Source organism: Tribolium madens, unplaced genomic scaffold (assembly GCF_015345945.1).
Source record: "Tribolium madens isolate multiple individuals breed KSU strain unplaced genomic scaffold, Tmad_KSU_1.1 Scaffold_7;HRSCAF=85;Tcas5.2_LG10, whole genome shotgun sequence".
NCBI lineage: Eukaryota > Metazoa > Arthropoda > Insecta > Coleoptera > Tenebrionidae > Tribolium > Tribolium madens.
In genome coordinates, this window is record NW_025401050.1 from 2,154,057 (window position 1) to 2,180,505 (window position 26,449).

General features: G+C 29.3%; 1 protein-coding gene across 1 annotated transcript in view; it reads left to right on the forward strand.

Moving 5' to 3' along the window:
* The window catches only part of LOC123009457, a 68,486-nt gene that overhangs the window by 12,857 nt on the left and 29,180 nt on the right, over positions 1–26,449 (forward strand). The window contains exon 4 of the mRNA XM_044405782.1: positions 1,005–2,936. Coding sequence (XP_044261717.1) covers positions 1,005–2,936 — 1,932 coding nt within the window. The remainder of the gene's footprint in view (positions 1–1,004; positions 2,937–26,449) is intronic.

The following is a 26,449-nucleotide window of genomic DNA, read 5'->3' on the forward strand; positions in this document are numbered from 1 at the left end:
CGAATTTAAAAAGCATTTTCTAAAATTACAAGTAAGTTATTTAAATTGAGCTGGAATCGGTTGAAATATTTTCTTAATTTTATTTTTTTGATCTCTATTGGAATTTCTTTCTTAAATCGAAATTCCATGTTCATAACGCATAATTTAAAGTATAAAATACATAATTCTGATGTCAGATGCTCATGAACCGAATTTTTAAGTTGCAATGATGAATCTTTTATAATAAGTTATATTTTTTATTAAAAAAACCGTATTTCTAAGTTTGGAGGGCATCATTTTTTTAAGGTGTAAAAATTCATTCATGAGATCATTTTTTTAATTTTAATTATATTAGAACAATTTTTGTATTTCTAAAATTTTGGATTCACCAGCCAAATACAGATTTTTTTAAATAATTTTTTTATAAGTGAGTATTTTTCAATTTTTTAACAAAATCTGGAATTTTGAAAAAGTTTAATTTTGGGTTACAACCCGAGCTATAGTGTATTAAAATTTTAAGTTTTAGCGATAATTTTTTTAATTTTTAAAACTATTGCAAAATTTATGTGGTTTTATATTTTTTCCGGGTTTAAAAGCTATAATTTTAGATGCAAATTATTAAATAAATTTTGGATTCAGAAGGTTAATCTTAAGGTTTTTTGCTTAACTTTTCTTTGTTTTTGCTGTTATTATGTGTTGTTTTTTTCACCGATTTAAATTTTCCTATCCCTTAAGCCATTCTTGATTATTTCTTCTTTATTTTCTTTCGATTTATGTTCGATATTTCAACCTGAAAGTCCGCATTTTGCGAAGGTGAGCGAATCCGTGTAGGCATAAAATTCCAAGGATAATGCAAATATGGCAACATCCCACCCGTGGCTCGTTCGAAACCAAGTTCATTGTCCACGCCATAATAACGTGGGCTAATTCTCGTCATCATCTAACAGTAATCTTCTCCCTAATTAAATTTATTAATGCAAAATAAGTGGCAACCCTGCTTTCTCCACCTCAAGTTTAATTTCCAGAGGTCCCAACGTCTCCGTGCTGCACCTTCGTAGCACATCGGAGCCTTGGGAAGCAAACCCGCTTTACACCACACCAAAATCAACCAAAACCGTACCGACTTTAACCAAACATCAATCTCTCGGGGGGTATAAATGGAGCAATTCATCGAATTTTCATTCTGTTAGTGAGGTTAATAATTTCAATAGTGTGAATCGGGAGTTGTCACCGGTGCGGTGGTGTGACCGGGAGGTCGATGGGGTGTATTTGGGACGATCTGGGTGGGTGCAAGTCCAGCAACGGTCACTAGATGAGAATAGAAGGGTCTACCAACCACCACGAAGAACCGGAATTAAATTATCGGATTATCACTTTAATAGTGAGCCTGGTGAAGTCACACGTCCGGCTCATCTATCACTCAACGACCGGAAGAAAACTCCATCACCGCAACCGGAAAATTTTTCACCACCTCCTATCACTCCTATTATCTCCCCACCGCCGGCTTTTCAAGACAAAAACAAAAAAGGGGTCACTCAAACGAAGACTTTCTTCGGGAAAACTCCTTTTCTTCCAAGGTTAAACGCAGTAGATAGTGACGAGATAAGTCCACCACCGACACCAAAAGCTGTCAAAATCAAGTCAATGTCAATGCCGTCTCAAATCCGGAAAGTCAATCTCGGATCCGGAAGAATCCCACAAACGAAAAGTATGGAAGATACAACTGCAGCTCGAAGATTACTCTTCGTACAAAGACACGAATCTTCATCGTCATCGTCATCGTCAATGGGTTTTCGGAGTCTTGACAGTTGTGTCAATCGACCAACAATGCCTCGATTGTCCGAAAACACCGATTCTTCAATCGACGTTTATGAGGATGCAGATGAAGAAGACAATAACAGTTCTTCCATTAATATCAGTATGGTCAATATAAACATACCAAAGGAGAAAATTTCCCCTTCAACTCGACCAAATCGTCTCCAGTACTATCGAAGTCAACTCCGGAAAACACCAACAGTGACCGAAAGTACCAAACCACCAAATTGTGTCTCCCCTGGATCGTCATCAAGTAGCAGTAATGAGTTTCTCTCAAGGTCACCACTCGGTTCGTCACAACAATTAAGAAGAGTTACACCTACTCGCCAGTACCAACCTAAACTGCCCCAACAAGAGGAACAAAGAGTTCGAAGGTCACGAAGTCTTCAATTACCCGACAAGAAAGTAACACAGAATTACCCTCTAAGGGTTTCCCCCCAACACCCCGAGATTATCCCCCATCGTCCTAACATCAAAATGGGTACTCAAGTCAAACGTCACAATAAAGTTGAAAGTACCCTCACTGAAGAAGACTTGAGACGCGAAGCCGAAATCGTGAGTAACTTCCTCTATGGTACCAGAACCCGGGCTGCGGCTCAAGCCCTCCTCATGCAACGCTACAACAGCATGACAAAAGAAGATAAGGAAGTCCAAAAACCGGGTACTAACAGTGTTGGGGTTTACTTCGTGGGGAAGAAAGAACGTCCTAAGGTACTCCATCGTGGTTCTACCACTCCTAATTTGCCTCTCCCTCCCAAACACATTTTCGGGCCACAGGAACCACCCAAGAACCCATGCACGTCCGATACGTGCGACTTTTGGCCTCATTGCGCCCATCGCGAGTCCATAATGCGTTCATCTCAAAGTTATCCCACGCATCAGAATAAACGGCCGGGGAAAGTACCCGAAAAGGGGAGTTTCGGTACTGTGAGTAGTTCGTCGAGTAGTAGTGACGTGTGGTTGACAACGTCGGATCGTACCGTCGCGAAAAAAAGCTCCGGTGCGTCCACTCCGGAGGATTTATCGAGTGATAAAAGACCGGGGAGTGCGCCCACGGAGGAACGAAGTAATGGGTTTTTGGAGTCGCAGCAGAGGTCGATGTCGTTGCCCAAGTCGTTTTTGAGCGTCAGTCAACAGCAAGGGTAGGTTTGTTGTTGTTTTTTTTTTAGGAATGCGGGGGATGAGTGTAGGATGTCAAGGTTGGGGCGGATATTGAGCGGTTTTCGGGAAGAAAAGGGCAGTGTTTTTACAAAGACGCCCACTTTTTCTAACTTGATTAAAAGGGTGAGAAGTGGCAGATAGATTAATTGGTACTTAGGAAGGGTCAGGTTCTATCGAAAATGAAACGAAAATGTGTATTTATTGTTTTTACTATGAAATGTTTTTATTTATGTTTATGAAATAATTTAATTTTGAAACAAGAGAAGCCCTAACGAGTCTAGGTCATGCTGGATATTGATCGACAAACTTTTCTGCTCTATGTATTTAATTTAGTCTTTCACTTTGCAGTGAACAGGCAAATACATTAAATGACACTTGACAATTTGGAACTGATATTGAAAAAACTCGGACTATAATTTAAAAATTTTGGAATTTTCTGCAAATTCTGGGCCATAATAAAAGTTTTAATGAAAAATTTTGCAATTAAAAGTGTTGAAAATTAAGAATTTGAGTGTTGTCATTGAAGTTTCAAAAATTAATAACATATTTTTGTATCTGGAAAGCGAATATATCTACGAAAAAAATGTGTAAAAAAAGAAAATTCTAGTACTAACGCTTTGAATTTTGAGACAAGCAAGGAATTTCTACCTTTTCTAGTTAAAATTTAAAATCATGAGTTATGGATTCGAAATTCTAAATCTCATTATCGATTTTTTAAGAAATAAGACAAAATTTTTGGATTTTAGTTTTGCACTTACTATGGATTAGGAATTAGGAAGTTCTGGAGCTTAAATCTGCATTTACAGGGACCAAAGTTTTCAAGTTTTTGGGTAAATTTGCAGTTAAAAATTAGAATTGTTCTAGACTTAAAATGTTTAATTTGAAATTTAAATTTTAACTTCCTTAAATTCTGAATTAAAAAAAATATTTGAAGTTTATAGACGAAATTTGCTGGAATTTTTTATACTTCAAACTTTTAATATCAAATATTAAATTAGTATTAAATATTAGTATTATTATTAAATATTTATTAGAAATAAGAATTTCAAGTTTAATCTTCAAAATTTTAAGTTTTGTATTTTTAATCTTTTAAAAGTTTTGGACAAAACTTGCAAAAGATAAATTAGAATTTTGTTGTAGACTTAAATTTTTTAATTCAAAACAGGAATTTTGACTTTTCAAGTCAGAATTCTCATTTTTGCAATTAAAATTTGTACCTGGAATTCTGAAAGGTTAAATTCTGAGTCTAAAAAAAAAAGATTTGAAATTTTTAACAAAATTTGCTGGAATTGTTTTGTACAATTTTTGCACTTCTTGTATTTTGAATTTGAAAATAAGAATTTTGAGTTCAAAATAGAAAATTCTGAGTTTTGAAGTTGAAATCCTGGATTTGAAATAGAATTTTGGAGCAACAATTTCAGTAAAAATGAAGTTTTAGAATTAAGAATTTCAATTTTAATCTTCAAAATTTTAAGTTGTGTTTTCTTAATCTTTTCAAAATTTTGAACAAAATTTGCAATTAATAAATTGGAATTTTGTTGTAGTCAATTTTTTATTTGAAATACGAATTTCGACTTTGGACGTCATTTTTGCATTTGAAGTTTGGAATTGGAATTCTTAAAGGGTCAATTCTGAGTCTAGCAAAAAAGATAAAAAGTTTTTGAGCAATTGAGTTCAACATACAAAAATTTTAAGTTTTGCATTGTTAGTCTTTAAGATTTTAAATTTTAAGCCTAAACGTTTTTAGACAAAATTTACAATTAGTAACTCAGAAATATTTTGTAGATTTGGAATTTCCAAGTCTTAAATTTTCGAAATTCTAGCAAAAATTTTAAATCTGAATGCTACATTCTAAAGAAGTGAAAGTTTCATATACTATTTTGAATTAGAAGTTTGAATTTCGGTTTTTGCAAAACAAAAATTTCAATCTAAATACGGAATTTCGTTATAAATTTCGGTTATGAAACGGGAAAAAAACGCATATTTGACTCAAACTCTACGCAAATATATATTTTAGTGCAGCACTTATCTTTTGTTATTTTCCCTTGTTTCCTTCAAATTTCGCTCAACTGTCTCATAATTTACCCAAACAAAGAGCAACAAAAGGCAATTTAAAACGTTTCCATATTTATAAAAAAAAATATTTCTAAATTGTGCTAATAGTGAAAGCTTTATCGATTTTTCTTCATTCTTCTCCTTATTTACGATTTGAGATTTATTTGGACATAATGATAGATATAGAAACTTTCTTGAAATTCCTCACTACTTTTAAAACTGTATTACATCGACGACGAAAGTGAAATTCCGGATACTAGAAATACGAGTTTTTCTATTCGCAATTGGGAGGGAAAGGTCAAAGACTTTGTCTCGACCTAATCTGGAGTAACATTTGCAATCTGATAAGTTTATTTCAGCCTCCTACACGAATCTCAGATCTTCGCTCTAATGGCTAGATCATTAAGTATTTTTCTGTGTTAAAGTATGCGAACAAGGTCTGGCTATAACCTGTTACACGGAGCTACCGGAGTGTTATATAAAATAAATCAACCGCATATTTCCATAATTAATATCGTAGCGAAAATGTCAAAGGACATAGCTTTTCAAGTTTATTTGGCATGGAAATTGCATTCGTGAATCTAGGGAATTTCATTATAAGAGATACACTCTACTTCGTTGTCAATATATCACCAAATTAATACCTTGAAAGCTGGATAATTCATTATAGAATTTTAAAGAAAATAGTACTGGCGCCACCTACTGACATGATTAACGGACGACCCCACCTTAAAGAATTCAATGTCATTCATTCACCGTTAAATCAATTAAAATTGTAAATGGTTCAGCGAAAGTGAAATTATTTAAGTATTGTGATGATGATGACCTCTTCTTAAACCTTGACTTGGCTTAAAATCGACCATATGGTCGGCCAATGGGTTACATAAGTGTAACCTCAATTTCTCCAGAAAAAATTAAATGGAAATTGAAATACCATTTTTGTTCCTTTTTGTTCAATTACAAATTATTACTTAATTCCCCTTAAATATTAATTTGACAAATAGTCACAAATTAAGTTACTAAACATTTGTTCACGCTTTAAAAAGTTTTTTGGGAGTCGGAAGTTTTAGAAAAAGAATTTTGCATTTTGAATAAAATTGCAAAATTCTGGGTTTATGGACTTGGATTTTAATTTTTTAAGTCGAGGTTTCTAGTTTGATTTCTATATACTATATATACTATTTCTATTGTACAAATTTTTTAGTTTTGAAATTTCTATTTCAAATTTTAAATAAATAAATTTTGACTTTTGGAGTCGGAATATATTCTGTAGTGTTCATAGAATTTTTATTTCCCACTTCGATTCGAAGTTTTAAAGAGCAAATTTTGACTTTGATACAGAATTCAAAATTCATAAAGCACAATTCCAAGTTTGAAAGTCCGAATTGTGAATTTGTATACAGACATTCGGAGTTTAAATGCAGATTTCTCCGAATTCAGAAATACGAATTCCAATTTGTAAAGTAAAATTTTGAGTTTTAGGGTATGAATTTTGACTCTAATACAAAGTTCCTGATTTTCAAACTTATAATTGTGAGTTTGTAATAAGAAATTGCTGTTTAATTATTATAAACAGAAATTTGGAGTTGTTACTAAAATCTTAAGTATATGAATTGCAAATGCAAATTCTTTGCATTTTAAAAAATTTGAATTTAGGAATAGAATTCCCAGTTCAAAGGTACGAGTAAAATTCTAAATTTGTAAGTTGGCATTTTATTTAACTTTAATATAAAATTCATATTTACTAGTTTTTAAGTTGGGATTGTGAATTTGTAATAAGAAATACGAAGTTTAAATAGCTCATGAATTAAAATTTTAAATTTGAATGCAGAAATTTCTGAATTTACTGTTCTGAGTTTACTGTTGGAGCTACTGGATATTGAAGTTTAGGAATTCAGAGGTTTGTATCTTATAAAATCTAAATTCAACAATGAGATTTCCTACTTGTAAAATAAAATTCTGAGTTTTGGAGTTTGAATTTTGACTCTAGTACAAAATTCTCGACTTTTAAACTTATAATTGGAAATTTGTAATAAGAAATTGGCATTTGTAAACAGAAAATTCTAGCATAGAAATTCAGAGCTTTACTTTTAAAAATTCTAACTCTAATATAAAATTGAACATTAATAAATTACAACTACAAACTTCAAAGTCGGGCTTGTGAATGTATAATAACAAATTGGGAGTTTAAATACAAAATTTCCAAGTTTATGAATTGAAATTTTAAGTTTGAATGTAGAAATTTTTGAATTTACTACACTGTTGAAGTTGTTGGATATTGAAGTTTGCAGTTTCAATGTTGAAATTCAAAAATTCAGAGCTTTGTATTTTATAAAATCTGAATTCAGCAATGAGATTTCCTACTTGTAAAGTAGAATTATGAGTTTTAGAATTTGAATTTTGACTCTAATACAAAATTTCCAACTTTCAAACTTATTATTGGGAATTTGGAGTTTATTAATTCGAAATTCTAAGTTTGACCATAACAATTTTTGAAATTGTAATGTAGAATTATTTAAGTTTGTAGCCTTGAAATTCAGAGCTTTACTTTTAAAAAAATTTTAATTGAGAAATAAAAAAAAAAGTTTCAAAAATTTTGGAGTCGGAATTTTAACCTTCATATAAAATTCAACACTAATAAATTTCAACTACAAATTTCAAAATCGGGCTTGTAAATTTGTAATAACAAATTCGGAGTTTGAATACAAAATTTCCAAGTTTATGAATTGAAATATTAAGTTTATATAATTTAGAATTCCGAAATTGAAGTTTAAATACTAAATACTTAACTCATAAGTTTTGTAATTTGAAAATATCAATGATGAAATTAAAATTATGAATTTAGAAATATAACTTGGAATAAAAAACTTTTTACGGCACACATTGTATTTGCGATTCGCAGAAAATGAATGTAATCAAAATTAAATTAAAATGCGTAAACACACCTAAGAAGGCTAATTAAATTTCCGTCTTTGTGCTTAAAAGCGCCATTTCCAACCTGACAAAAGCCTCAGCCGGTAAGAATTAATTACGTCTTGTGTTATCAGATAAAAAGAAAACTTTTCGCCGCTCCATATTTAATTTCAGTTTGTTTTAATATGTAGTTAACAAAGGGGTGCTCTTACGAGACGTAAGAAAATTTCCCAAAGGGCCATTACGGTAATACCGTCACAAATTGTAATCAACAAGATGAAAAATCAATGTAGGCAACCAACAATTAAAAAACAACAAAGCTAATCTTACTTTCGGTCGGTTAATCAAAGTGAAACTTAAATTAGTTGAAATTAAATCGCGATTAGTAAGAAATTCGGTTTATTTCGTGTAAGGAGAGATTGTGAGCCTAATCTCGTGTTTGTATTCTGATCTCTGTAAATAATTGAGTGAAGATAAAGTGTTTTTTTAAGGAGCTTTCAAAAGCTCAGACGTTTACCTTGAAATTTTAATTATGCACATGTGTGTTGATACAACGTGATTACGTTTGCTTAGCTCGGAGACGAAATTGGATTTTTCTTATACAAATTTGGTCATAGTGCGCATTCGAAACAAATAAAATTACGTTGAAAAATTGAGGTTTTTTTAATTTCGAGTTTAGTCAAACAAAGGAGAATTGAACGATCGATACGAAGAGCTTTATTGGTACATAATCCTTTTTAATCTGATCGAGTGGATGCACAAAAGGAAATATTAATGACATGAATTGATCCTTTATTTTTCTGTCCGATAAACTTTCAATCGAACGAAAAACTGAAGGATAAAGAGTGGGTTTGTCACTAGTTTCCGGCTTCCTTTACATATCGAGTTTCTTGGATTTTTACAACTGTTTTTGTCGTGCTTCCGGACCCTCGACAACAGCTGGTTTGTGCCTTTGGAAATATAAGTTTTCAAGGCTAAGTCAGCTGTGATATAGGGGGGTTGTATTTTTAATGAAGTGAGGTATTGAATTTCATATTAGGAAGATTTTTGTTTTCAAATATGAGAGAAATTAACTGAGTTTTAAAATTATTCTGTCGGGTCGGGAATTTGAAATTTCGAATTAACAAGTCTTAAAATTCAATGTTCTGTATTATAAATTTTGAATTCAGAAACCGTACTTCTTGTAAAAGAAAACTTGAGAATTTTTGAGTCAAAATTTAAAATGTAATAATTATAGAATCCAAGCTTCATAAATCACAATAATTGAAAATCGAAATTCTAAATTGTTAAACAAAAATTCGGTGTTTAAACACAAAATTCAAAGTTTATAAGACGAGATTCTAAGTTAAAAACGAAGAAATTTTTGAATTTCATGCATTTTACAAAGTTCAAAATTCTGTAGTCTGTATAAGAATAATTTTAACATCAGAATTCCAACTTGTAAAAGTAAAAGTCTGAGTTTTTGAGATCTTAATATCAAGGTTATAGAATTAAGAGCTTTGTATATTCAAAAATTTTGAATTCGGAAACAAGAATTTCAACTTTTGAAGTTTTAAATCGGAATTTTCAAATAAAATCCTTTAGCTCATGAGTTAGAATTCCAAATTTTAAACATTTAGAATTTACTGTCTGTACAAACATTCGCGTTTTGAAATATCAAGCTTACAATAATTCTAAAAACCAAAATTTGTATTAATTAATATAAAGTTGAATTTCGGAATTCAGAAATAAGAATTCCAGTTTTTAAGTCGAATTTTGACTCTAATCCAAAAGTAAGAGATTTGAAAATTGGAATTTAGAAAACGGAATTCGTTCAAAAGTTGAAAATTCGAATACTTGCAGTAAAATCAAAAACTTCTACGTTTTTAACTTAAAATTTCCACTCATATTCTTAGAATTTTGTTTTTAAAAACTCCGAATTTCTTTTAAACAATTCCGAATTTCGACTTTCATACACTCAGTTATTTATGAATTTTGGATTCTGTATTAAACATAAAATTTTGACTTAAAATTTCCAATTTTACTTTTACAACTTAGAATTTTGATTTATGAATCCACAATTTTTATAATACAGATTACAGAACTTCGAATTTCAGGACTACAACTTTGCCAATTCGAATGTTTGCAAAATTAAAGTAAATTCAAAAAATTCTGCGCTTCTATCTCAGAATTTTAACTTTTAGACTCTGAATTTTGTTTAACAATTTAGAATTTTGACTTTCAAAACCATAATTGTTATTTATAAATCTTAGATTTGGTACTGGATTTGAAATTATGACTCAAAAATTCCAAATTTTACTGTCGCAAGTTGAAATTCATATTTTTTAATATTCTAAGAGCACAATTTTGGATTTAAAGTCTCGAAAATAGACATTGTAAACACCGTACAGGAAATGTTTAAACTTGCAATTCCAACTTATAAACTGAGAATTTTGTATTTAAACCTCGAGTTTATTTGTTACAAATTTTGAATTTTTGCTCCCAAGCTCGTGAATTTTGTATTAGAGTCAAACTCGAGTTCAGAATTTATAATTTTATTTTAAATTGAAATACCAGTTTCTGAATTGAGAATTTTTGAAATTTAAACCTTGAATTTTAGTACTATGAGGTAGATTTAAAGATTTCTGTGTTTAAATTTAGAATTTTGTATTTAAACTTTGAATATCCATCTATAACTCCAGAATTACTATTTCCAAGGTCGCAATTGACTTTTTAACCTCAAACATTTCTGTAAGAAAATGCAAAATTTCTAAACTAAAAACCCTGCATTTTTTTTAAGTTTTCGATTCAAAAATTAACATGGGAAAAATTATTGAAATCAGTCCTTTTGATTACGACAAATTTAAAAATAAATCAATTTTCCACAATTGAAACAGTGGCTGTTTTAGTAAAAAATCCTCTGGGAAACATAAAAACACTAAACAAAAACGTGCCCAAGGGACAGGTTTACAGAAAATTTTATTTCACATGATCGTGAACCGTATTTTGCAGGTGTATAGACCCTAAAGGCACATATTTCGCCAAAAATGCATATTTTAAAATTATTGATTTCGACGAGACTTGCGTAGTTTTGGAATATATTACCGGAAATAGCCCGAAAAACCAATTTTCCTTTTCAACCGGATTTCCTTCAAATCTGAAAGAAATATTCATCGAAATCGCCAGAATCTGAATTTGAAATTGATCGATTCGATAGAATTTGACCTTTACTCTCTCCATTTTCTTTCTCACTTTCTCTCTACTCTCTTCACTATTTTTCACTCTCTTATTTTATTCTCTAGTGCCCTTCCGGTCGTCGGTGAAGTAAGCGAAGAAGAACTATCACCTCACATTGGGTAAATTCAAAAAACCCCTAAATGTGTCAATTTTTCACAAATTTCTCTCATCCGAGCGCACTGATTGAACTGTAACCCCCTTGTATGTTATTGTACCCCCTGAAAAAGCATGAGATTGATGTTTATTTAAAAACAAAGCGGGCCTGGGGTTCAAGGCCGCCTTTACGTAATCCCAACAGGTGTTTCCGATGTTTGCCGAACACCCGGTTGTGCGAAAATCGCCCTTAAATACAGATGGCGCTGGAGAGAGACAAGAGACAGTCTAGTCGGTGATTCCGATGCAGGATCAACTATGGTGCGTGGTTAGTATGGGAGAGTGGTGAACAAAGACACAATGTCGTGCCATATAGACAAAAGTGATAGATGCATGTGGCGGTTTTCCTCCCTTGAATGTTTATCAACTAGTGTTTGTTGTCTTAGGGATAAACAACCTCTCAGGCGTGCCACCATGTAAGGAAAAAAAACAACGTGGTTTATAAATAGGAGTTGGGGGTTTGCCAAATGTTAATGTTTATGCAGATGTGGGGTTTAATTTCCTGTGTGATATCAGCGAAAGTTCATTTTTCCTGTTCTTTCGCCGACTCCGGAGTTGTGCGTTTTTTCCGGTGTTTTTGCACTTATCTGCTAAAGTAAATTATCGCTTTTTGCACACTCGGCACATTTTTCTATCAACACTTCAGCTTTCTTGGAATTTGTGTTATTAAGTAATTTACCATCAATTTTAAATCAATTTTTTTTGTTTCTCAACCTGAAGTTTTTTCAATTCCAACATGTAAAATTTATTCCTTTTTTGAGACAGTTTTTCGACTTTTTGTAGCATTTTTTTCTTAAATTATGACCTTGTTTTACACTATTTGTTTTGGCAATACTTTAATGCATTTTTTATTTTTGTTAATTTTTTTATTCTTTCTTTATGCAACTGTTTATTCTCAGTAATTTAAATTTAATTTTATTTACAATATTTGTTTGTTTTTTTGTCAAACTCTATTTTAAGAAATTTAGGTCAATTATTTAGTTATTTTTCTCTTCTTTAATGGAATTTATGAATTTTAAATCAATTTTTAATTATTTACATTATGTCATACACATATTTTTTCTTTATTTTTTTTGTTCAGTTTTGTTAATTTTTTAGTTGTACTCTTTAATTATTTCATATACTTTCGATTGAATCTTGGATTCTATAATTATTACATTTGAACTTTTAACTCAAATATTCTTAATTTTTCTCTTACAATTTGCAATTTCTGTATTCAAAATTTATAATACAGAACTATGATTGTTTAATTATTGTCGTTATTTGTTTTTACCTCTTGTTGTTATTTATCATGTATTTTTTTTATCTCTACAGTCATAGTTTTCCTGGTTTTTATTTTTTCCATAGTGTTTTTCTGTGATACGTTTTGATAATAATAAATCAAGATAAAAATGAAATTATTCTTCTTTTTTGGAGTGTGATTTTTAGTGTTTTTAACAAAGTTAATGAAATTTATATATTTTAAATCAATTTTTAGTTATTTTCATTTTGACATAAACACATTTTTTTCTTTATTTTTGTTTTGATCTGTTTTATTATTTTTTTTGTACCTAATTTTTTTCGCTTTTGTCTATATTTTCTGGTTATTTTTTTCATATATTATTTTAATTTCTACAGTTATATTTTTAATAGTGTTTTTTTGTTATACATTCTGATAATAGTAAATCAAGATAAAGTTGAAATGATTCCTCTTTTTTGTAGTGTGATTTTTAGTGTTTTAAATTAACAAAGTTAATGAAATTTAGAAATTTTATATCAATTTTTAGTTATTTTCATTTTGTCATAAACACATTTTTATCTTTGTTTTGTTCAATTTTATTAATTTTTTTGTAGTTAATTTTGTTTCAAATTTTTTTAGCTTTTGTCGATATTTTCTGGTTGTTTTTTTTTCATATATTAGATATTTTGATTTCTTCGTTTTTTATTTTTTTAGTAGCGTTTTTTTTTTCGATACATTCTGATAATGAATCAAAACAAAAAAGATTTTGTCAGTGACTTTTTTATTCTATTTTTTTTATTTGCATCTTCTTTTAATTAGAATTTTTGAGTCACTTTGTGGTTATTATTACCTTCTTTCAAACACACATATTTATTCTTATTATTTTTCTCGCTATAATGTTGTACCAAATTTTGTGTTCTAATTTTTTACTTAACAAATTCGATAAAATAATTGTGTGCCTTGGTATCTTTGATTTACCTTTTGACCTTATCTACTTTATTTACTTTAACCTTTGTTTTTTCCTCATCTTTTGTCAGTTTAATTTGAATTTTTATTAATTGAGGTAATTACGTTCTTTCTATTTTCATTCGATTTTTTCCTTTATTCTACTTTTTTATTTGTTTTTCGTGTGGATATTTTTAATTCACATTTTTTATACTTTTTCGCTGTTTTAATTTCTTACTATTTAGTTTTTTATTCTTGTTTTGCTTACACTCATTAGACATTCTGGATTACATTTTTATATATTTTTTTTTAATTTCTTTTACCTTTTTGCTTTGATGTTTTGTTTTTTGTGTCTTTTTTGTAAATTTAATTTAATATATTAATTTTTTTCTTCACTTTTTTACAATTATTAGTTTTTTTTTCAGTTTGTACTAATAAATAAAAAAGTAGAGAATGTTTTAGTTGTATTTGTTATTTGTCAATTATCTGTGGTTTTCCCCTGTTGTTTCATCTAATATTTTATTGTAGATTTTTATTTATATTTTATTGATATTGCCTCCGGAAAATAATAATTAATCTAAATTAAAGTAATATAAAAAATGTTATCGTAATTTCAGAACGAAATTTTGTTTTTTTTTTGAGTTATGCGATTTTTTTTGTCAAAATTGCAATTTATGCGAAAAATTTTTTTTGAAAAAATTAAAAATAAAGCAGATAGTTGGAATCCTTAGAGTATAGCTTTTATGAGAAAAATGAATTTATAGTGGGTTGCCATTTAAAAAAAATAATTTTTTTGTAGATCTCAAAAATTAAAGGAAATTTCGAAAAATTTTATTCTTGTTAAATCATCACATTTTTATAGTAATTTAGCACTCATCAATTAGTTTTTTCAAAAAATAAATAGTTTAAGCAAAAAACGTTTGGTTCCATACTTTTTATTCACCTGGTAGTATCAATCTAGGCCACTTTGGCCATTAATTGGGGCAATTATTTCTGTAAATCTTAAAAATCTGCGATAATTAAGACACATCCATTGGTAGAAAGGCCGCAAAAACCGCGGTAATTACACATAACTTTTGCAGTTTCTTGATGAATAAACAACTTAATCTAGAATTTGATAGACGGAAAGCCAATAACGCGAATTTCCATTTGACAGTTAACAAACTTTTGCGAGTAATTACTATCGATCTCACCTGGAATTGTTTCATATTTAACAAATTTCTGAAAATTGGGGTCTGAAATAATTGCGATTTTTCAATCAATTAAAATAATGGACGAATGCTCTAATTATAATTGTAACGGAAAGTCGGTATTCAACCATTCCTTTATGTAAATCGCCAATTATGAAAATTTTAATTAGTAATTCAAATTACGACCGGCTTTTAACGGATTACATTGAAAAATACACGAATATGGTTTCCACTGTAATCAATTCCTCTGATTGGTCGAATCCAATTCACGGGGAAAATATTTATGCGATATTTTCATTTCTTTACGATCGACTCTCTCTTCTAAATAAATAAACTAATAAGGATGCTATCTAAATATTTAAAAATTCAAATGTTTACTCATTCGTCTAATTCTCATTGTATCAACGCGAATTTTCATCTAAATAAAATTTTAATATGAAAAGCGAATTTCCATTTCGTTTTACACCGCGCTTAAAACTTTCCTTTTGGTAAATAAATTCCACTGCTTCTGTTGAGAAATAAAGATAAGCCTTCAGGAAACATAATTTTGTTATAATCCGACTTTTTTCTCTTTTTTCTCTCGTCGATGATAAATTTTTATCGTATGGTCAAACAACGACGTCTTGATGGAAAACCAACAACGTAGGGGTGAATACTAATCGGGGAAACTCGATAAGCTGTTATCGGGGAAATTCAGGCCCGGAAGGAAAATAATGCAAAATAAATAAATAAACTAACTCGCGATAACAGCATTGTCATTCAGAAAATAAACATTCGGTTATAACCGAAAATAGAGTGATTAATACCCACTTATGCATGAGAAAATACGCCCAAAATATTCCTCATTGTCATAAATCTTGTATTTTCCTGATGACTAATAAGGGAAATGGAAAGAAAATGGAAAATTATAATCATAAAACTTGTCTACAGTTTGATAAACGCTAAATTTTTGTTAAATTCGTGTTACTTTTGTTAATCAGCAGCAAAACACAATAAAAATGTTACATCTACAATGTGATAAATTTTCGCTTCTAGGTGATAAAAAGTATCTACTTTTTATAAAAACGTATTATCACATTGATAAATCTCTGATGATAAGTGAAAAAATGTTTAAAACTTATCATTATTATCATAAAGCTTGGCTACAGTTTGATAATAATTCATATTTGAAGTTAAATGATGCAAGGAAAAAATTGATAAAATATGTATAGTGATTCATAGTCACATGGATAAATCTTTGTATTTCTTTATCATTTCTCTAATAAATGCTCACTTTTTGGTAGTATTTTTATCACTTTTGGATGATAATCAACAACAAATTAGAAGCTCTTGTAAAACTCACTAACGGTGCAAAACGTATTACAATAATTTACAAAATGGTAAAATAATTATATTTAATGTGATAAATGCTCACTTTTGTATGATAAAATATGACCAGTTGTCATAAATCTTGTAATTTTCTGATAACTAACAAAAAAAAAGGCGAAACATTTGTTTATCATTATCATAATCGTAAAGCTTATCCACAATTTGATAACTGCTTACTTTTTGATAATAACCCTTATCTGAAGATAAATTTGTATTACTTTTGATAATAAGCATCAAAACACAGATTATCAACTACTATACAATAATTGTTACAACATTAATCTACAATGTGATAAATTTTCATTTCCAGGTGATATTTTATTATAGCATCCATAAATTATTGAACTTTGTGATAAGTGGCACGAAAAATGATTAAAACTTATCAATATAATCATTCAGCGTGCCTTCACTATGATAAATACTCTTCATGATAATAATTCTTATTTGAAAATAGTCATAAATGATGCAATAAAAATGTTACTACCTTAATCTTCATTATGAAAAATTCTTTCTTTCTTAAATGATAATTATTATTATCATCGGATAAAATATATCTGATTTGTAGCAGTTTATTGTCACAGAGATACATTTTTGAATTTATTTATCATTTATCTACTCTATAATAAATGCCCATTTTTTGGTTGCAATTTTTTGATGATATTCAACTCCTATAATATTTTGAACCTACCACTACTATACCGTCGAAATAATTTACATAAATCAAAATATTTACCTTCCGTGTAATAAATACCCACTTTTGGATTATAGAAGATAATATCTCGTTTCGTTTATTTTATTATTAACTTGTGAAAAGCACTAAATAAACGAAAAAATACATAATCACCTGAAACTCTGTAACTTATGTTTTAATTCCGGCTAGGAATTCTATTAAAATAATAAAGTGCAAGTGTTTAATCCCCAAATCCGATTATCTCGATCCGTTACACCCTCCGGCTACAAATTTCCACATACGAAATTTTATTCAAATCCCTTCAAATAATTATCGCGATAATTCATCCTTCTATCGTCCCATTTTTGAAATCCTCTCCAATTTTCCTCCTTGTTTACACATCTTTCCCTATCGTCAAAGTCAACATTCGAGAGGTAATAAAACTGTTTCTCTGCGATCTTATCACTCTTATTACCGAAATTCGAAAAAAATTCGACGGTCGATGCGGTTGCAAAGCGCAGGAGTGCGATTTGAAGATCAATTCCCATTGTCCAAACTCCAGACAAGTGAAAAATTTTATAAAAAGATAAAATTTTATCCGGAGGAGACTGGATAATTGCAATGATTTTATTATTTTTTTTTTTAAAGAAAAACTTCCATTCGCCTGCGAGAGGGTAATTTTATTTCTTCGGTTACAGACTTTCCATTAAACTCGAAGTTTTCTATTACAACTTTTCCCTTGACAGTTGTATTTTAACATCAATTAAACTTCTCATTTTTAATTGTTCTCACTCGTAGCGTTGACGTTTTGACGGAAATAACTTTAACTCGAAATAAACAATAACGAAAATAACAAATTGTCATCGATTATATCACTAGAAGAGCAACTATTGTTTTTTACATTATCATAACGATGATCTCTTTTTCTCATTTTTATTTATTCTTGCTAATTATTTCACATTGATGATAAATTAGAAAACTATCGTTTTCATCATCAGAATATTATCAGATGGTTTTGGAAATGCGTGATTTTAACTAGAAAAAATAAATTTATCTCATTTTTTTTTATAACCTTGATAATAAATTAAGAAGTTATCATCGTTTTATCATCCAAATTATCGAATGGGTCTGCAAATGATTGACATTAACTCAAAAGTTATCTCATTTTTTTCACCCAAATGATAAATTTGGAAATTATCATTGTTTTTATTCCAGAATGTCACCAAATGTGTTACCTCAATACTTTTGAACGAGTATCATCAAAAATGAGTTTATCATCGCGATAATGTCGTTATACCCTGAACAGCGTTTCAAGGGATTGATTAAATGACAACAGAGTGTGTAAATTAGCGATTGGTCAGCGATAATAATAATCTCCTTTGCTTATTTTTATTGATGCTAATTTTTTTACATTGATGATAATGATAAATTAGAAAACTATTATTTTTATCATCAAAATATTATCAGATATGTTTGGAAATGGGTGATTTTAACGAGAAAATGAATTTATGTCATTTTGTTTTATAACCATGATGATAAATTAAGAAATTTTTATCGTTTTATCAACCAAATTATCAAATGGGTCTGCAAATGATTGATATTAACTCAAAATTTATCTCATTTTTTTTCACTCTGATGACAAATTTGGAAATTATCATCGATTTTATTATAGAAATTATCAAATGGGTCTACAAATGATTGTCATTAATTCAAAATTTATCTTACTTTTTTCTCTCTGATGATAAATTTGGAAATTATCATCATTTTTATCATCCAAATAAATTATAATGTTGTTATGTGAAAAGCGTTTTAGGAGATTGCTTAGACGCCAACAGAGTGTGTAAATTAGCGATTGGTCAAAGTACACGACCTGTAGAAAACCTCAAAGCCCTCTTTGATGTGTTTCGAGTTTCCCGTCTTGTATTCAGTGCAATAAATGGTGCATTCGCGTCATTTTCATCTTGAATTTGCCGTCTTTTGTTTCAAATAACGCGACTACTTCAAACTTTCTTCCATGAATACACAAGTCGAATGAAGTTAATTTAATCTTTTTTGTAAAACGACATGAAATGAATTTGTATACCAGACGAATAGTTTTGATTACATAAAACCTTCCGATGAGAATTTTGCGAGATATTATTTGCCTGAATGAGAGGTAATTAGGGCAAAAGTACGGTTCAACGTCTCAGTGTGTTAATTTTAGCGTCATATAGAAAATACGAGAGTGGCATAATGCCAGTCCTGAATTATTTCGGCTTAATATATAATTCATCTCTTGCTCTTTTAATGTCATTAGCCTAGTCTCTGTAGACTTCACATAAATTTAATTATTAAAATTCACACACGCGTGTGAGAAAACTGAATTTAATTAATCTAAAACTGAAATTACAAAAAAAATGTCTTCAAATCGATTCCAAATTAGCAGCCGCCTTCGAAAGCAATTTATAAAATTAAACGAGATTTTAATTAAAATGTCATTTTTTTTCAAATAAGATAAACGTTCAAAAATTCATAACACCTTTGTTGTTCAAATTGAAGCAACTTCAAATACGCAACTTTTCTAATGAAAATTAATTAATTAATTGAGTTTGGCGGTGTTGGATAATTAAACTTCTTTATAATGGTTATTACGGTTTTAATGAGCTTAGGTGACAAACTAGTTTTTTAACTAAATTAATGCAAATTGTCTACGAGCTAGAGAAATTGTAGGTAGTTTTCTTAAGTATAATAGATCTATAAATAGCAATGAAGTCATTAATAATGAAACTAGTTTGTATGATAGCTAATAAATGTAACTTGTTTTATTAGTTAATGTTACTTTATTCCTTAGTTTACGAGAAATAGAAAAACTAGTGTTCTTAGAAAATCCTAATTTTATCAGCTACTCGTAAAGTTACAAAACTAGTTTTTAAAAGTTTTAAAAACTAGTTTGTATGCAAATTATCCACGAGTTAACAAGCTTCGAAATAGAAATAGCTAAGTTTCAAAGAACTGTAATTTCGATTTTATTGACGAAGAACTATAACTAGTTTTTCTAACCACAAACTAACTTTTGTTAATTAGGTCAACATGTTTTAGTATAGTACTATGCAAAGAATATGAAATTGTGAAGGCAAAAACTAGTTTAATTAGCTAACTATGAATTGTGGGAACTAGTTATTTTATAGTTATGAATATTGAATTAAAAAACAAGACTTTATTAGCTACTAACTGTTACTCCTTGTTAAAAAAAAACTAATTTATACGAAAATTATCTACGTGATAATTCAAAAAACTAGAATTAGGATTTTATTGACAACGAACCATAACTAGTTTTTCTAACTATAAACTAACTTTTGTTAGTTAGTTTTACTTGTCCTTATCAATAGTTAACGATGAAAAGAATATGAAGTTGTTAAGCCAAAAGCTAGTTTAATTACCTAACTATGATTGTAAAAACTAGTTATTTAATAGTTGTGAACTAATTAATAAACAAAACTTTATTAGTTACTATTCTAGTCGTATTTCAAAAAAAAAACTAGTTTTTATTAGTTTCAAAACTCGTTAACAAGTTGTAATTTTCCGTTTTAAAAGCTAAACAGAAGCTCATAGTTTGATAAAAGCTCACATATGAATGTCTCAATTATTTGTATTTTCTTGGTTGAAAAGCGCTCGATTTTCCACTGATAACCATTTCCATTTCGTTAAACAAACTCTGATGTGTACATTTATTCGTACAGCTTTGTAATAACACGAAATTGTTGAAAAATTCCCTTGGGAAAGTTTAATTAAGCAACAAACAAAAATCAATTTTGCGTCCAAGTCACACTAATTAGTTGGAATTTTCTTCATAGTTTACATGATTTAGGTAGTATAGAATTTCAGGAATATATGACAGGGGTCTTTTGTTTCCTCTCTAACTCTGTATTAAAGTTTTAAGTAAAACACACAAAAGGATAACATTTGTGTTGAAGTCCAGAATTACAAAATTTCCTCCAACAAACGCTAGGAATTAAAAAAATCAACAGGTTATCAATGAATAGAGACACTCGATGATTGATCATCTATTATTCCAACTTCTGGCCATAAATTACAACTCGATGCAAGGATAATTGAGCGATGATGATGCGTTTGGCAGCTTGCAGCTAGTTTTAGATTAGTTTGTTCCAATAACCGTTAAGTAAATACTCGCATCGGGACCTCTTCATCACATGTTTACATCAAGTTTTAGTAATAAATTTGTGTTTTTTTTTCTTGTTTCTACGTCGAAAGCAAGTGTGTTTATGCATGATTGGGTGTGTGCTATACTTGCCCTAATAAACTGAAATTAGTGCCAATTTAACTTGACGACTGCAACGGACTAATGCAATAAACGAAAGCTGGCACGTAAAAATCAAATTAAATCGGGAAAATAATTGGCTCGATTACGAGCTTATTCTGCGACGAAAACGTGAACGGCGGAGTGACTTATAAACATGTCACGTGAGCTTTTATTACCTGAAAACTGTAATACCTAAATTAGTTATGACTAGATCTTTTACTATTTTTATAATTCAGATCTTTTACTTTTACTTTTTTACAGTTCATTAGTTATAATGTTTTATAACTAGTGAAAAAATAATTAGTTAACACAGCTCAACTGTGTATATAACTAGTTATTTCAAATGACAAGTTTTTGTTGTAACTAATACAAACATAAAGATTTTTTTCAATTTTAAATTTATCATAGCATTGTCATACTTTATTGTGAAAAAAGAACATTAAGTGCTGTTTTCACTTTTAACATTACTAGTTTAACTAGTTTTTCTTTAGATTTGGTACCCTTAATTAAAAACGGTTCATTACTTGTAATATTTTATAACTAGTTTATAATTAGTGAAAAAATAACTAGATTACACCGATCATATTTTTATATGATGAAAAAAAGGCGCCCGTGTTAACCCACACGTTATAAGTGATCTTATTAAAGACGAATTCGAAGACCAAAATTGGATTTGTGCTTTTATCAGTAAGATATAGACTTTCCTTTTTAGAAAAGAGAAATCTATATAATTAACAGTTTTAAAATAATTTCATTGTTAAAGTCAAGATTTTGATACTGTTGACGGTGTTCTTAAAAAAAATGTGTAAAAAGGCTATTGAAATAAACTTTATTGAAGATGTTTGGATACCATTTCTTGGCCCCAAATAAAATTTATCAGTGTTGCAACATTGCAAATATCCTAGGATACAGAAAATGTCCAAGTAATATTCAATTATTGGAAACGGTAACAACAAAAAAAACAATTTTCAATGTCGTTTGTTCTGTGAAATTTAAACGATTAAAGTCAAAAAGGTTTCCTAGATACGAAAAATACCTGAGTGAAATAGTTTATTAGTAAAAGAAGTTTATGCAATATTGCCGCTTTGTGCTGTTAGACAAACTGTTTAAATTTTAAAAAGAATCTATTTAGACTATTTTTGGAATGATGGTCACAATGTTTCAATAAAAAAGGACGCGCCTGTTTCAATCGTGGGCACCTTTTTTTCATCACCCTGTATAACCAGTTATTTCAAATGATAAGTTTCAGTTGAAACTAATGCAAATATAAAGCTTTTTTTTCTTTTTAAATTTAACACAGTATTATCATTCTTTGTGGAAAAAAATTAATTGCTGTTTTCAACCTATACATTACTAGTTTAGCTAGTTTTTTTAGTTATAGTTCCTAACTAATGCAAAAATAACTAGTTTACTAACACACATTTTTATATAACTAGTTATTTCAAATGATGAGTTTCAATTATGACTAATGCAAATATAAGGCTTTGTTTTTACCTACTTTAAATTTATCACAGCATTATCATACTTTGCGAAAAAAACATTAAGTGCTGTTTTCAGTTTTAACAGTTTTTTAGTTATAGTGACATTGAGAAAAACAATTTATTGGTTATAATACATATTTTATAACTAGTTCCTAACTAATGCAAAAATAATTAGTTTACTAACATACATTTTTTATAACATATTACAAATGACGAGTTTCAATTTTAACTAATGCAAACATGAAGCTTTTTTCTTTCTTTTCTATTTTAAATTTATCACAGCATTATCATACTTTGTAAAAAAAGATCATTAGAGTGCATTAAGTGCTGTTTATAACTAATGAAAAAATAACTAGATTACACCGATCATATTTTTATATCACTAGTTATTTCAAATGACAAGTTTCACTTAACATAAAGCTTTTTTTATCTACTTTAAATTTATCACAGCATTATCGTACTTTGTGAAAAAAGCACAGTAAGTGCTTTTGCTTTTAACATTACTAGTTTAGCTAGTTTTTTTTAGATATGGAGGCCTATTCTGTAACTGATGTGTTAATTTATAACAGCATGTTAAAAAATAACACCCTGTTAAATCTTAAATTGGTATTCTGTAAATCAAAATTATCTTAAAATTTAACCGTCATATGTTAATTTATACTGTTAAAATTAAAATTTTGAAGGGTGCTAAGCGCATACTTTTAAAAAATTAACAGGGGTGTTAAATGATTGTTAAACTAAAATGGCAGCAGTTGCAGGGTTTTTATTCTTACAAAATGAAGAAGAAGAGGAGAAGACAACATACCGTCTTCAAAATAGTTGTATATTTGTCGCAATAACAATGTTATTAACTTTTGTAGTCGTTGCATGCGATTAATTAATAGAAACTTGCTTGATGCTGCAAATCCATTCAACTGGCAGGATGTTAAATTTTTTTAAATTGTTTCGTTTGAATAAAGAAGCGGCTCAGTGTTTAATTAATGAAATTTAGCTTCATGTAAACGCCGGCTTGCACCATGCTGCTATATCTAACCATCTTAAAGGACTTTGCGCTCTACATTTTTTTGGTCATGGGAGTTATCAACTTGATGCAGGCAGTGGTGGCAATTTTGGACTTAGTTAACCTTCGGTCTATAGGTGTATTTTCCAGGTTACTGAAATCGTATCGGCGCATTTAATAAACCTTTGCATAAAATTTCCTCAAACAGATTAAGAAATAAATAATAAAAAACGAATATTTATTCAAAAATATGACGGCACACATGTAGCAATTTGAACAGGGGAATTATGCGCAAGAAAAGACTGACAAGACGTCAACTTTACTTTTGTCAGTTGCCGTCTAGATATTTAATTTAAATTGTCGCGTTTAATAGTTTTTCAAAAGATGAATATCAACACAAAAGTAAAAAACAATTAATAATACTGTAGTTTTGATGTTTAAAAGTATTTATATAGTGAGAATAAAGTTAAATTAGCTATTTTCAAAAGTATTGCGATGTGGCAACAATGCTTCTTTTAACAGCCTTGTTATAAAAATTACTATAACAGAAGTGTTAAAATTGTTGTGTACTGAATAAGAATTTGTGTTAAATTTTTAACAGGCTTGTTATAATTTAACATTTAACACGACTGTTATTTTTAACACAAAAAGTGCAGAATAGGCGTCATGGTGCTCTTAACAAAAAACAGTTCATTAGTTGTTATATTTTATAACCAGTTTATAACTAGTGAAAAAATATTTTCAGTTGAAAATAATGCAAACATTAAGCTTTTTTTTCTACTTTAAATTTATTACAGCAATATCATACTTTGTGAAAAATCGCATATTTTTTCTTTGAATCATAGTTTTCTTTAAAATTTTATCATACTTACATGATAAGTACAGATTTATATATATATATATATATTATTCTGTCATATATATATATGATATATATATGACAGAATAATACATAATATTTCATTTTTTGATAATATTTATAGAAATAAGGTCTTATCGCGATAAAACACAAATGATAACTAATTTATGGAAGCTCAATTTTTTGTATTGAAGAGAGATTTAGAAAGGTTTTATTTATTTAATGTGAAAAGAAGTTTATTATTATAATTTGTTTTGAATTTTTTTGACATAAAAAACAACTTTGTGGGCAAAAAATATTTACTCTAATTCCCTTTTAAAACCATTAACCAACCAGAAAATGCAAATCACGCCAACTTGTAAAAATGAAACGTGGGTAACGCCACTAGACGCATTTTCCCGTAGTCATATTTCATTAAAACCCTGTTTGCAGCTTTAAATTCAAATAGGTACTCTCATTTAAATAAAAAAAAAAGGAAACGAACAAATGACAACCCGCATTTTTATCTTTTAATTTGTTTGTTGGCGTTTTATCACTGTCCGATTAAACGAGAAATGAACTGTTATTCGATTAGTGAGTACAAAAGACCAACGAGAATAATTAATCTTACAAGTTTTTTTAGTAAGATGAAAAATTTTTAATTTCGAAATCGTCGGAAGCAAACACGTGTTTTCGGCCAATGTACATAAATCAAACCAAAGTTCACAGCTAATTACCACAAGTCTGTCTTTTCATCGATTTTCTTATCTCGAATTTTAATAATGTTCCAACTTGATTAAACTTGAAAAGTCAAGATGCGAATGAGGACAATAGACAATCGATTTGCAACTGTCTTAAGGTGTCTCAAATTGCTCTATTTATAGTGAAACGTAGTGGTGGGGGCGCTAACCCCAAATTGCAGGTTTCTGTAATCGAAATTTTATATTCGGGGCGTTCCATCATCATTTTCAATTTTGTAAAAGGACAGGCCATCAATCTAAAACCGGCGACACTCTTCATCAACACTATTTTCTGATAAGCGATACGAATTTTGTCATTTCAAAGTTTCCAGGTCATAATTTGAAATTATGACGAGTCGTTTCTTTGTTTTTATTTTTGTTGAGACGCTTTTAATTAATGCGAGAGAATCTTCCTTAATCTCGATCACTTGTGACAGTTGGAATTAAGTTTATTAAATTTTAAAAAATTTAACAAAATGCGTTATGAAACACCTTTGAACTACCTCGAAAGATGATTTATTCACTCTAACAAACTTCTTTACACCAGTTATATATCAAAAGCAGAGAGTAGCCTCGAGGGACTTGCGTAACTCCATGATGGGATGTAAAGTTATTTAAAAACAACACTTGCGGTTGATTTTTTTTAGAAAAGCATTAGAGAGAGCATCGGTGTGTTAAATTGCTCCTACCTGGGATTATAAAACCCCATTGTTGGGAAAAAATCAACTGTCACACTGACCGATTTCTGAAAATCGATGTCGCCGAACTTGTGGATTTTTTATGCAGAATGAAAATTTTATACCGGTTTTCGGACTAAAAGTTGCCTTCAGCCATAATTTATATTACAAATAAAGAATTTATAAATTTTAAAAGACGCATAACTTTTTGTTAAAACTTGTAATTAATAAAACTAATAAACAAACACAAATATGTTGATTTTAATTAAATTTAGTTGTCCTAAAACGTACATGCATTTACATTTATGCGAAATAATATAAAGCATGTGTGGTAAAAATGTTGAATTTTGGATTCATTGTAATATAAATGTAATAAATGAATTAATAATTAACGCTGAACTGCACTTTTCACATTTGTTTTGGACGCTTGTTAACAACACCAAAATAGATCATCTATACAGGGTGATTCTTAAATAGACCGACAAAATTTTATCCTTGGTGAGAACATGCTGGAAAAAATATTTAAAAAATTTTCTCTTTAAACTTTCTCTAAATAAAATTTATTAAAGTTATTCTCGAGGTAAAGCGTACGCCACTGATGTGTTCGTAGATAGTATTGGCACAGGTAGTGAAAACCGTGGTATTAATTTGATGAAAATGTACTTGATCATTGCAACAATTCATAAACGCCGTAAGTAACACGGATCAAGGGAGTTTTGCCTCTACAAG